General features: G+C 40.2%; 1 protein-coding gene across 5 annotated transcripts in view; it reads left to right on the top strand.

Annotated features, from left to right (window-relative positions):
• Positions 1-5,911: 5,911 nt before the first annotated feature.
• Positions 5,912-13,439, top strand: part of FARP1 (FERM, ARH/RhoGEF and pleckstrin domain protein 1) — a gene marked incomplete at its 5' end in the record, with an annotated part of 172,875 nt that continues 165,347 nt past the window's right edge. For all 5 annotated transcript variants that reach the window (XM_082481882.1, XM_082481879.1, XM_082481883.1 and 2 more), the window contains one exon: positions 5,912-6,082. In XM_082481882.1, coding sequence (XP_082338008.1) covers positions 5,912-6,082 — 171 coding nt within the window. The remainder of the gene's footprint in view (positions 6,083-13,439) is intronic.

Below are 13,439 nucleotides of genomic sequence, written 5' to 3'. Positions count from 1 at the left end.
GTTTTTTAGAGAAGAAGTCTTATTAATTTCATTTAGATCACTAGCTTAAATTTTTGTAATCACCATATTTGCTTTGTACAAGTCTGCCATGGACTTGCAGAAACTAACTGGGATAACATTTCACAAAATATAAAAACCTGAGCTGTCTGCTCCCCATCATTTTATAGAATCATAGAATTGTCTAGGTTGGAAGAGACCCTTGGGATCATCGAGTCCAACCATCTACCCTACTCTACAAAGTTCTCCCCTACACCATATCCCCCAACACCACATCTAAACATCTTTTAAACACATCCAGGGATGGTGGCTCAACCACCTCCCTGGGCAGTCTATTCCAATGCCCGACCACTCTTTCTGTGAAAAATTCTTTCCTAACATTCAGTCTAAATCTACCCTGTTGGAGCTTGAAGCCATTCCCTCTTGTTCTGTCATTAATTACCTCTGAGAAGAGACCAGCACCAACCTCTCTACAGTGTCCTTTCAAATAGTTGTGGAGTGATGAGCTCTCCCCTCAGCCTCCTCCTCCTCCTAAACAGTCCCAGCTCCTTCAACCGCTCTTCATATGATTTCTCTGCTAGGCCCTTCACCAGCTTCGTTGCCCTCCTCTGCACTCGCTCCAGCACCTCGATATCTCTCTTGTATTGAGGTGCCCAAAACTGGACACAATACTCGAGGTGTGGCCTCACCAGTGCTGAGTACAGGGGCACAATCACCTCCCTACTTCTGCTGGCCACGCTATTTCTAATACAAGCCAGGATGCCATTGGCTTTCTTGGCCACCTGGGCACACTGCCGGCTCATATTCAGCCGCTTGTCAATTAGAACCCCCAGGTCTCTTTCTGCCAGGCAGCTTTCCAGCCACACCTCCCCAAGCCTGCAGCGCTGCATGGGGTTATTGTGGCCCAAGTGCAGAACCTGGCACTTGCCCTTGTTGAAACTCATACCATTGATGTTGGCCCACTGATCCAATCTAAGTCTTTCTGTAGAGCTTCCCTATCCTCCTGGGAATCAATACTCCTGCTTAACTTGGTGTCATCTGCAAACTTGCTGATGATACACCCTATGTCCTTATCAAGATCATCAATAAAGACATTGAACAGAAATAGTCCCAACACTGAGCCCTGAGGCACACCACTTGTGACCGGCTGCCAGCTGGATTTAAATCCATTGAGCACCACTCTTTGGGACCTTCCAGTCAGCCAGTGCTTAATCCAGCAGATCGTATGCTCATCCAGGCCGTGCGAAGCCAGTTTTTCCATGAGAATTGTATGGGGGACAGTATCGAATGCTTTTTGAAAGTCCAGGTATACAATATCAACAGCCTTTCCCTCGTCCAATATTCTAGTTATCTTGTCATAAAAGGAGATCAGGTTCGTCTGGCAGGACCTGCCTTCCATAAACCCATGCTGACTAGGCCTGATCCCCTGGTTGCCCATTATGTGGGTTTTGATGGTACTCAAGAGGGCCTGCCCATTTTAGATTTAGATTAAATTCAGTTTCAGTCGTCCTGGTCCTCTTGCCTTGTTATATTATTTTATTATTATTTTTTTAATGCGGGTTCAAGAAAATTACTCTCTTATATTGTGTTTATGGTAATTCTGGTATATTAATGAAAATGTAGCTTCATTGACAATTTATGCTGCAGGTATAGAACTTTCCCTTACTGAAGGTTTACAGGTCTGCTATGTGCTACATATGGCAGGGCTACACATTTTTACCTACTTTGCTATTGCCCAAGGGGCGGGAAAAGGAAGTATGAAGGATCAGCACATCATATGAGAAGTGGGCTTGGTTGATAAATGAGCCTCTGCGGTGGGGCAGCTGAGGTGCAGACATGTCCTGCTCCCTGTGCTTTGGAGCACTAATGTCTGGTGGACTGGGCCTTGGAGAGAGGTGGCATCTTCACCGTCACAGCTGCTCTCCCTGAGCCCTCCATGTCCGATCTGCACATATTATCCTGTCTTTCCTTATAACCTAGTTATTATGATTCCTTAAACTTACTGCAATTTGCCAAGTTTTATGTTTTTCTGCAAGTGTGAAGGTGCTTAGGACTGAAGATGAGCACTTGACAGGAGTGTTAGGTAGCAGTATTCACTGTAGTCCTCTCCACAGCTGAGGCTTTCCAAAAGTTTTACAAGAAGCTGAGAGTTACAGGCATGTGTGATCAGTTTGCCTGGATTGCCCCTCTTTCTCCTTGCTGCTTCACATTCATTATCCTTTGGAAGATCTGGATTGAATTTGTTGCTTTCCAGTCCTCTGCTGCCTTCCCAGTTCTTACTGACGGTTTATAAGCCACCGAGTCAGTTTGAGTCGTCTCATCTGGTATTATATTGATTACTTTAATCTCTTTCAAATGTTTCATTGCCATATGATCTGGGAGGCAGTGTTGGGCCAGCATCTGAGAGGTGCTGACCACAGCTTTAGCTCTGTGGTTGGTCTACTTCGGTGACTTTACAGGCCGGTCACATCATCCCACTGTGCCTTAGGCTTCCCCATCTTTAAAAGCAGAATAGTGGACACAGTGTGCTGCCTTCTGTTTTGTGCTGTGAAAATGTGTTTAAGCAACATAAAAAAGTGGAAGCGGCCTAGATACCTGGTACCATCTCCCCCTACAAAAAGGAGTTTTCAGGCTTTGGGAACCTCTTGCATCAAATGTCCAAACCTCATTGTCCCATCTAGAAGAGCGGAGTAGTTAACAGATCAGATTAGCATCTGTTCCACCATAAGCTCTGCTCAATGTTTCTAACAGTGGCTTATTGCTTCGCTTTTCCTCAGTATTTTGCAATTTTTGGAGTCTGGTGGCCAGCACTTTTTCTTCTCCAAGAATACCCTCCCAAATTCATTGACGTCGTCTTTCTACTAGAGTGTCTTTAGAATTCTCTGTTCTCTGTCCAAAGTTGATCCTTCTCCTCATCGTGACAGATGTTGTGTCCTAATCCCCCCACATTTACTCAATACTTGCTTAATACTGTTCTGCTGCATTCTGTGACCTTACTTTGCTGTCTCCTAGATCAAAGTGATTTAGAGAAAGGTTGCACTGATGCACGCTGCATTATTTTAGAGAGGGTAATTGTAATAGTCTTTAAGGCCTCTTACGTAAAGGCATAATAAAGATATTATGCGATATTATGACACCATAGTGAGACTAGTGTCATACAGGAACAAACCTTAAATAATGTCCAATGCAGCATGCTGATGTTTAGATATACATAGAGATTAAAAAAGGAAAGGTCTGCTTTTAATTTTGTAAGTAGCAGATGTATGTGATCAGGGTGGCCAATACTACTCAGATCTTTGCTTCCAAAGGGAAGCATGTGTGTGTAACTGAATGGTTCAATATATATATTGCAAGAGTTTCTATATTACTAACTGTTAATAATAAACCTCTCAGCTGTATGTATGGAGTGGTTTGGCTTGTACCTTTCCTTCATGATTTTTTTTGGCTCCTGAATTTGGGTCTTTTTTCCTTGTTTCAGTAAGTTTATTGGCCTGCCTGAATGTGTGTGTGGGCCACTAGACAATCTAGTCAGAAGAACATTTATAGGAAGGTTCAAGCTCTGTAATATTTCCTTGCATTGGTTATTTAATGGTATCACTTGAACTGACTGGATTGATTCCTATGTTTAGGATATAATGAAAGGAACAGATTTCTTCTTCATCCCCTTTAAATGTCTGTACCTAGCCAAAAACTACTGTAGAAACACAGCAATTGTAGAGGTCCTTTCTGCTGTGTTGGTGTTGTCTGTGGTATATGGTGACTTCAGAAGAGCTCTTAAAACAGCTTTTGAATTAATAAGGACACGGACCAGTATCTCTGTGTGCGGTGGCAACTTTTTAAGCGTCCCTAGTTTACTTCACATGCATGAAAACCAGATTTATTTGTAAGTAGACCTGGAGACTTGCAATATAGAGGTTGGTGTCTTGTCTTCTAGAATTCCTGCCTTCAACTGCAGCTTTCTTGTTGGCACTTCTTGTCTCATGAAAAGGTTTTAATTTAATTCAATTAAATTGATTTTATTCTTTTAAATGAGAGATTTACATTTGAGATTCCAATGCCAACTGAGGAAAAACTTGCCTCTCAGTAGTGTTTGGCATGCACTTGGATAAGTTTCACTAGTATCTCCAACCCTGTTGGGTAGGATAGTGCTCATTCAGTGCAGAAGTTTGCCTGCGGTTTTTTGTTCTCCTTCACTTGTGTCTGTTGAGCTGATATGTGGAATCTCTAACTTTTCATTCCTACCCTTCTTGGCTAACATTCTTTTTTTTTCTTTTTTTCTTTCTTTTAATCAGAGTGCTGTTTTAAAAATTTTTACTCCAAGCCACTTGCTGTGTGTAAAGAAAAACAAAAAATAAAAAAAATCTGTGGGAACAAATTAGTCAGGACATGGAAGAGTGAGGTGTAGTATATCCTGCTGAAAACAGGACTGGTTTTATTCCGTCCTTACAGAAGGAACTGGTATCTTATTACACGGCGCTGTTCTTTATAGTATACTGTAGAACTGGTGATGCATTCACTAATACATAAGCTGTCTTGTGCTTCCTATTTTTCCCATAGGCTTCTCAATGTTTTTAAGCTCAGAGTAAAAGCCAGACAATGATTGGCAGTACTCTTCCTGTGCCTCTGTTCAGCTGGAAAGTTACACTTCCATTCTTTCTGCGTGCTACATGTTTTTTTAATGGTCACTGAGCAGCATATAAAAGTCTTGTAGAATGGAAATGCAATTACCAAGAAAGATAAATACACAGTAGCAGCGGGTTTCATCAGAAACCCAGCTGGAGTGTCAAAAGACAGGGTGGGGAAAAAGTGAAATAAAATTCTATTATGATGTGTAACATTTGACGAGTAAAACTAATGGTCCTTGAATTAAAAAAGAAAGTTCAAAGTTGTGCCAGTTAATGAAAAATCATACTGAATCACTGTTGTAGCTCTGTTCCCCTTTTAGGACAGAGTAATTATTTAGCAGAAATGTGCTGTGTAATGTGGTGCAAAAGCTGTATGGAAACAAAATTAGCCAGCCAGTTTCTGAGGTTACATTCCATGGATAGGAATCAGGCATCCACATTCAGTGAGTGGTGCAGGCGAGCTTGTGCAGGTGTAGCCTTCCCTGTACATAGCCGGGAAGGTGTGTTCCTTGCTGTTGCCCTCCTGCTTGCAGTGCTCTGTGGGAAATACGATTTCCCTTGGTTTCCTCAACCAGTGGTTTTGCTCTGGCTTCGTCTGGACTTCACACAGTAGCACGTCCTCTCAGTCCTTGGCCCATCAGTGGGATCAGGTTCTAGAGCAGCTCTGGTCCCCAAAGGAAACAAAATATTTATGCCATGTAACTGAGGAAATCTTGTACCCCTTTGGCTTTCCTGCATTGCAAACCCTTAAGCAAGGTGGCAGCTGCAAAGGGCCAGAGAAGGCTGGAAAGATAATAGGAAAAAATGCTAATAGAGCCAGAGGGAATGACCGTCCGCAAGTGGTGAGTTGTCCCACCTGCTCTCCTCACCTTCCTCCCTTTTCTGGGAGTCCTGCCTGTGGCTGATAAGTCTGATTTGTAATACACAAAAATTAGTATAATTCATTGAAATCTGGGTTCTATTGAGCTCTGTTTCCAATGTGGCTTTGTTTCCTTTGCCAGGAGAAGGGGACTAATTGTGCAATACTGTAGCCAGTCTATCGGCTCTACCCCCAGCAGGTGATTAGCCTGTGTATTTTGAAAAGTATAAAGTTTGCTTGGTTTTCTTGTCTTGATGCGAGACATTAAAAAAAATCATAATGGTTATTACTTTGTGTTAATGGTTATATAGGTTATTAACTGTAAGTATATATACCATAATGCTTATGTGCAAAACCTCTTATTTATAAGTGATATGGTCTTCTTTGCCCTTATTCTTTTATCAGATATAAGAAACGTGTTTCCCTAAACATGGGTGAAACAGAACAGAGACCAACAGCAGGATCCCGGTTAGGAGCTCAGGAAAATGCTGGGATCAGTACCTTGGAGCATGGACAGAAACCACCTACGACACCTCCAGGAAAACTCATCTCCATCAAAATTCAGATGCTGGACGACACGCAAGAAACTTTTGACGTTCCGGTAAGGATGTGGAGGTTGGGGCGGCTAAAGATTATTGAGGCAGTTCTAAAAATGCACGTTTTCAAACAATTCTCTTTTTATTTTAACTGTGATTCTTTGTGAATTCATTTTAACTAATGAATTCATGTTGCAGAGAAAATGGTTGTTATATCAGCATTAAATAGATGATGGTGCAATAGAATAACATTAAACAGTGAAGTGAACTGTAAATTACAGTTATTATTCTGTTTCTGTTTGAACAGTTTCAGAAGAGGTGAAAGTCCTTGGTGTTTTTTTTCTTCAAATATTACATAAGTGGTTTCCTCTACTTTCTGAACAGATGAAGTATTTCCCTGGTGCTGTTTTCTCTTGATCCAGTAAACCATAGATCTATACAGATTTTTTTTTTTTTTCTTTTCCTCTGGCAAGTCCTTAGGATAGTAACTTGAAATCATCAAAGTTTTCACTAATTTCTATCACTCTTAGAGGCACCAAGTGCTCTCTCACATGTTGAGTGCAAGGAAAGAATCAAAGCAATCTCATCTGAAGTTTCTCTGTACCCCATTGAAATTAATCTGGGTTTGTACTTGCCAAGGCAAGAGAGGTACTACTGCTTTTGTGTGTGTGTGTGTGTGATCAGAAGAATTAGTTTGAATTCGTTTTGATACAAAGACTGATTCTGTTTTACACTAGCTGTTAGTAACCGCTAATGATTTTAACATGCCCCGATTAGGTAATTAACATGTAAGATTGTTGAACACTGCTGTTATGAAAGTGTACTGGAATGTATATTTTTCAAAGTCCTTAGGGTTCAGTGAATAGGAAATTGGAAACCCGAGTTCAAATTTCATCCTTTGTTACTTGCATTTTATGTAGCTATGGTGACTTCCAGGTCTTCGTTGGCTCAGTTTTCCCTTCTGTGGAATGGGAGGTTACCAGCGGGATACATAGATCTTACACATATAGTGCTCTCTGGAGGCGCTTGTGGTCACTGAAAAAATGTTATCCTTGTATTATAGATGAAGGAATTCTGATTAGGAAAAAATCCTCATTAAAAAAAAAAAAATCTTTTTTAGCTGTTTATAAGACTTTGTTTGATGTTTTGTATGAGTACACGCACGTGATATTTGGTCTCCCCTCTGCTGCTGTTTGTGACCCCAAAACTGTGTGTTCAGTCTCAGATTTTGTTGTAGTACAAAGTAAATTCTCTGGACAAGCAGGTATGTGTGAACTGAACCGTCATCAAGTGAAATGCTCGTGTATGTAGCAATTTGTTATGCTTTTGTGCCCTTCAGAATGCCTATCAAATATCCATAGCAAACAGACTAAAATTAGGTAATCATCACCGTTAAAAAGTGTAGTTCTAGTTTAAAGTACCAAATGCTAATGAAAGTCGTGCTGCTTATCTTATGTGGTAGAAATATCCCTATTATCCCTGAGACAACTTTTTTTTTTTCCCCTCTACAGCTGTTACTTCACCGTACTTTGGAAATTACATGCAATTTATAACAGTTAATAATTCTATTTAACAAACACTTAGTAGGAACCATTTTAAGTCAGGTCCCTTTCATTAAATTGTTTAGAAGCAAATGTAAGTAACGGGTGGATGGAGTGTACCCATGCAACTCCAGCTTTGCTTCTGGGAGTTTGAGAAAACAGTATTTTTTCAATCTTCAATATTAGAAGACATCAACATTACTTTTTGTTTTTAAACTTCAGCAACACCTGGGTGTTTAAACAACTCTCTCTTCAGATCACTTCAATATTATTATTTTTGGAGACTTCTATTTCATAACTACCTCTATTCAAGGAAAGCCCAAGTGGGTTTAAAGTCAAATCTTGGTGAAATTTGCAGGATGCTTAGATTATAATGTCCCTTAGAGCAGATTCCTAAAGCCTTTTCTCTTTAAGATATGCATAGTCAAATGGAGCAACACACTTTGTTTTTAGTCTGCACTAAAAGGCATTCATTTTTTTAGTCCCTTCTCACAAAACTGGAAGATTTTTAATAGGTCTAAATTGAGATGTTTATTCATGTTGGAAAACCCATGTTCCCATTTACAAGCTTGCCGGTTTTAGGCAAATTGATGCAGTATACACAGAAAAAGAAAGTGACACCTTTTCAACAAGATATTTTAGGAGCAGCAAGTGTGGCTGTGGGCAGAGGATGTAAAACATACATGCTTAAGCATATGTGTGGGCTTGCTTTTCAGTGCAGAAATAAAGGCTTTTTGCATGATTGAAGGTCTGAACTACTCTTTCCAAAACTTGGGCTGCCACGGTTATGAAAATAACCTTCCAAATATGATACAAGTATAAACTGAGAAGGTTTTGTTTCCTACAGTTTTAGGAGTTTTGCTGGATTATCTTTTTTCTATTAGCAAATGGGCCTTGTAGGATGGTATGAAGTTTGTCATGCCAGTTTATTTGCTTGTGAAGTCTGTGTAAAAATAGAGACAGATAATGGTGCTGCTACTTCCTGAATTTAGGGGAAGTAGTGAAGTAGTTGGGACTAGACAGATGGATAGTCCTCCTTCCTTGCTACTCCTACAATTCATTTTGTTACAGGTTCACGACCTCCCCCATTAGCTAAAACTGGAAAAAGATATTATCCCTGTCGTGTTGTTCTTGGGTTTGTTTTTGTTTTGTTTTGGGGTTGTTGTGTGTTTGGGGGATTTTTTTGGTGTGTTGTTTTTTTGTTTGTTTTGGGGTTTTTTTTTTGGTGTGTGTGTTTGGTTCATTTTTTTTTTTTTTTTGTAATTATCTTCCAGGAGGGAAGACTCAATACCCTTGCACCTAGGCAATCCCCTTTCTCCCATCGTATGAAAATAACTTTTGTTATTTTGTTAGAGAAAAAAAAAACACTTTTGTTGTTTTGTTAGAGAAAAATCCTTCAGATTTCCATGTCTGGTCTGTATATAATAAAACAGGAGAAAAACATGACCTGCTTCTGCTCTTTGGGCTGTTTAAAAGTGAGTTAACTCTGGTGTTGTTTGTCCATCTAAAGGAAAGTTGATTCTTTGGTGTTCATGTTTTGGTGCTATAGAATCATACCGTGTCTGGCTCATTGTATTAACTTTTCAAAAGCCAAAAAAAAAGGGGGGAGATGCACATGGCTTTATATGGGCCTGTAAATGGTATTTTTTTTCCAGGAAAAAACCCATACAGTATATGGAAATAGTTTGTATGGGAGACTTGAAAAATAGAAACCATAATGAAGGCCTTTTCATCAAACTTTGCAGTACTGTAAAAAGAAGGGTATGTAAGAGAATCTTATACGCTGCTTGCTGTTAACAAACAGTATTTCATTGCAGAATTTTCAGACATTCCTATATTCCAAAAAGCCAGTGAAAGCTTAAATCCTGGATCTTTTACATCCAGTTAGCTGGTTGCATGACTCTTTTCAAGCAAATACAGATGCTTGGGGGAGGCAGGGGAAAGGTAGGCACTGCTGCTTCCACAGAAAAGATTGTTACTTTAACTTTGTGTTTACTGCTTTTTAACATAAAAATCAAGTATAAAATTCATTGATTGTCTTTTTGAGCACATTTTTGTCTATTGTCCTATGAGGAGATAAATTATGTAGAATATCCTTCCCCCTTTTAAATTATTCAGCCTTTTATGACTGAATTACTGTACTTTCAGTCAGAGTCTGTCGTGAATTGAAGCCAGGCAAGAGCTGGCTTCAGCTGCAATTGTAGGTGATTAGTGCCTGAAAATCAGGTCATGAGTTGAAAGTTCATAATTGTTCAGCGCTTGCAGCTGTTGGTCCTGGTGTTAGCTTTATGGAGGGATTGCATGCAAGTGTAAATCTTGTCTCCTGCTTTTTGTTTCTAATTTCTCGTTTGGCTGTATTTACTGAAAAAAAGTTAGATATGCTAAATGAAGACTGCAGAGGTCCAAAATACAGCAGTTTGTTTCAGCTAGTGTTTGGCTGAGTTATGACTACCTGATAGAATGAGCAAATATGGTCCCTTTCTGCTAGGTAAGAGGGCAGCGGCTTTAGCTAAAATGCCTAAAGTGAAGGAGGAAGAATATTTTTTCACCCTTGTACCTGTGATGATTATCATATATAAATAGATCTTGGGCATTTTGAAAGGTTGACACTTCTATCATAAGACTTGTGAAACCCAACACTGCCAAATAGAAGTTGTGTATTATACAAGAGAGGGTGGAAGTGTACTGTTCTGCTTGGTTTTGCTCTGGTTTTATTTCTGTCACTTATACATTATATATGTTTATGTCATTCATAGTCTTATTTACTTTTATTGTTGTTTCAGTGCCAGAAGTAATCTGCTTAAAACTACTCCTAAGCAGAAAGAGTCAGTGTTGTTCCTTTCTGGGTAGCACTGAAGACATGACTGATTCTCGTGTTAGGCTGCTGGGATGATTCGGTGACTCAGACCAGGTTTAACCCTGACTGACACTATGCTTGTCACTGATCATACTCTACTCTCTGGGCGAATGACGCTGATGTGACTGGAATGATACTACTGATGCTAAATAGAAAGTCAGAGTTGTTTCCTTCCTGTTAGCATCAAAGGTGAGATCAAAGTATATCACAGGAGGTAAGGATTCTTCTTTTGGTTAGGATCCAGTGTCTTTTAATTAAAACCAAACCAAAGTCCTCTTTATTGTGTCTGGAAGAAAATAGTTGCTGCCTCTTTGTGGCTGTCTTTTGGAAAGACCAAAACATACTTGCCTGTCAGATTACTCAAGTTTATTAAACATCTGTTTTGTGTCTTATGTAAACTTTCTTTCCCTCTGAATGTGTTCAAGCTTTGTGAAATATGCGGGGTTGGAACATGTCATCCGCTTTGAGGGATTAACACCTGGTTTCTTAAGCAACAGGAGTCTCTTAATAGAAAGCAGGGTGAGGGTATAATCCTTAGTAAACATCAGTTGTAAACATTTCATTTCAATTTGCTTTTCTCTCAGAAGAGAAAGGCTTCCTCATCTTTAGGTTATCTGAGAATAAAGACCAAATGGTCTTGATCTACAACTGTTTATCTTCCACTGGAGTTCAGCTGTAGTGCCTTAGCAGGGAATTTCTGTGCCTCAAGTCCCAAATTTTCAGAGAGCAGGACTTCATAATTCTGCTGTGGCTCTGTGTCTTAAGGCTAATGTTCTGGGTGGAGTTTCTTTTTGGCTGGTTTTGTTTGTTCATGCAGCCATATAATGGTTGTTCACATTGCCTTTGTGGGGAAAATGCCCATGTGGGGAAATGTACTCCCCAACAACTCCAGGCCAGTGTAAACATGCCAGAAAAAGCTCAGTATTAGAAAATCTCGATACTTAACAACAAAGATTACATGTGCTTTTTTATACATTTGCAAAAGCATTGTGTTACTCTTAAATTTGAAATTTCAGCCACAGTTTTTATAAATGTGTAAATTATTTTCTGTAATATTTATAGGCTACGGCAATTGTGTTGTCCTAGGTATTTACCCCTGTCTTCAATATGCAGATTATAACCAGTGACTAAAACAATTTTATAAAAAGAGCATTAGACAGTAAGGCAATGCAGAAACATGAAACAGTGGTTTATGCTTTCTTAGCCAGCTTCAACTTCAATTCAATATGAATTGCATTTTTTTCCAGCTTAGGAAGTGAACAGCAGGTCAAATGTCAGTTATTCATCAGTCTGAGACTTTTTCTTCTCATGCCTGAAATTATTTGGCCATCACTGTCAGACTATTTCCATTGAATATCAAGCATTTAAATATTCACTAATTGTCACACCAACCCTGCTGGATCTTCTGAAATGACAAGAAGAAAAGCTTTATTTCCCTATCATTCTGAAACACATCAGTTGTGTTTTTCTCAGCAGAAGATTATTAGTAGATACCCAATAAACTGATTTTTGTTGACAGATGATTAGAATGTCCTTGTTGAAAGACAGGAAACTTTAGTGACTTGTGTTAATAATTTATGTGCTTTTCAAAACGGAAGAGAAAGTAATCCACAAGCAAACTTCTGTAACCTGAGGCAGCAGGCTGTTGAAACTGCTGATTTCTTTGTTACAATATTCTATAGAATGAACAGAATTAAGTGGGAATATAATTTTAAGTGCCAACAGATCCAGTCCATTTTCAGACTGGATTGATGTGTTTGAGGATAACTGGGAAATGAATGTAATTTTCTTGACTGAATTAGCCTAACTTGTAATCAGGGAAGGCTTCTCAAATAATGCCTTTTCACCTCTCTTGGTTCAGCTGACTCGCCAAGTCATGCACTGATGCGTGAGCTGGCAGAAAGCTAAGGACAGAGCTGGCACAGAGAAGGGCAGCTGTGGATGAAGGGGCAGTGCGTGAGCATTTCTGAACACTACTGCCCTGACTGAAGGGGTCAGTGAAATCACGCTGTTAATTTTGGTAACTGTGTCTGTGCCTGTAAGTTGGTTTGCACAGTACTGGTGAGGCTGGATTGATGTTCTGGCGTGGGGAGCATGGGCTCCCTCCACAGCTATGAGGTGTTCCCCTTGGCCACCCTGTTTGGAGGTGGAAGCTGTCCAAGGAACAGTGGGAGGTATTTGCCATCTTTCCTCTTCAAAGTGTGCACGTATGGGTGAGTGGGTAGCTAGTGGCAGAAATAGAGGCTGGTTCCACTAGGACTACGTTTTCCTATTTCAGGGACGATGGGAGGGATGTTCTGCCTCTGGTCAGAGATAGGAGGGGAGCTGAACTGCCTGTTGTGTGCTTCCTTCCTTCCCCTGGGGACTGAGGTTCATCTCTTCCAGCTTTAAAGATTTTAAAACTAGATGTCAAAGGCTCAGCTAATCACTCTTTCCTTCATGGTTACGGTGAAAACACGGTACCTTCAACAGGCTGTTCATCACGCCTGTCTCGAACATGTATTTTAGGATGAGATTAATTGCTCTCTGGAAGTGCTTGTATATCCCTGTAAGGGGAGCATAGGGCGATAGCTTAGACTTCATTTATCATCTAGGCACCTAACTTGTTCCACAGAAATTCCTTTGTTTCCTTTTAGTTCCCAACCACGCCAAAGTGATATGTGAGTCTTCCCTGCACCCCATAGCTGTCTGGCAATGCTGCCTAACTCTGATGTGCCGGGGTGGGTGAATTATACCTGCCGTAGTGCTGCTTTTCTCTGACCTAGCTGTAACAGAGCAGTTCCAAAATAAAGTGTGCTGTGGAGGAACAGTGCATTGGTGCTGTGCTGCAGTAGTGCACGTGCGTGCCGTGGTTTACTTAAGCCCATTCTTTGTCAGGACAAGGTGGTTGAGCTTAAGTTACTTTCCTTAAGCTCTGTGTGAAAAACAGTTCTTTGCTTCTGGCCATATGCTCTGGAGGGGCATAATAAATGAGCAGGATAAGCTTCTGGGAAAAAATAGCTGCCTTCCTCCTCCTCCTCCTGA

This window comes from Vanellus vanellus (assembly GCF_965231255.1).
Source record: "Vanellus vanellus genome assembly, chromosome: 1".
NCBI lineage: Eukaryota > Metazoa > Chordata > Aves > Charadriiformes > Charadriidae > Vanellus > Vanellus vanellus.
The sequence above is the reverse complement of the archived record's forward strand: the minus strand, read 5'-3'. Positions and strand labels throughout refer to the sequence as shown.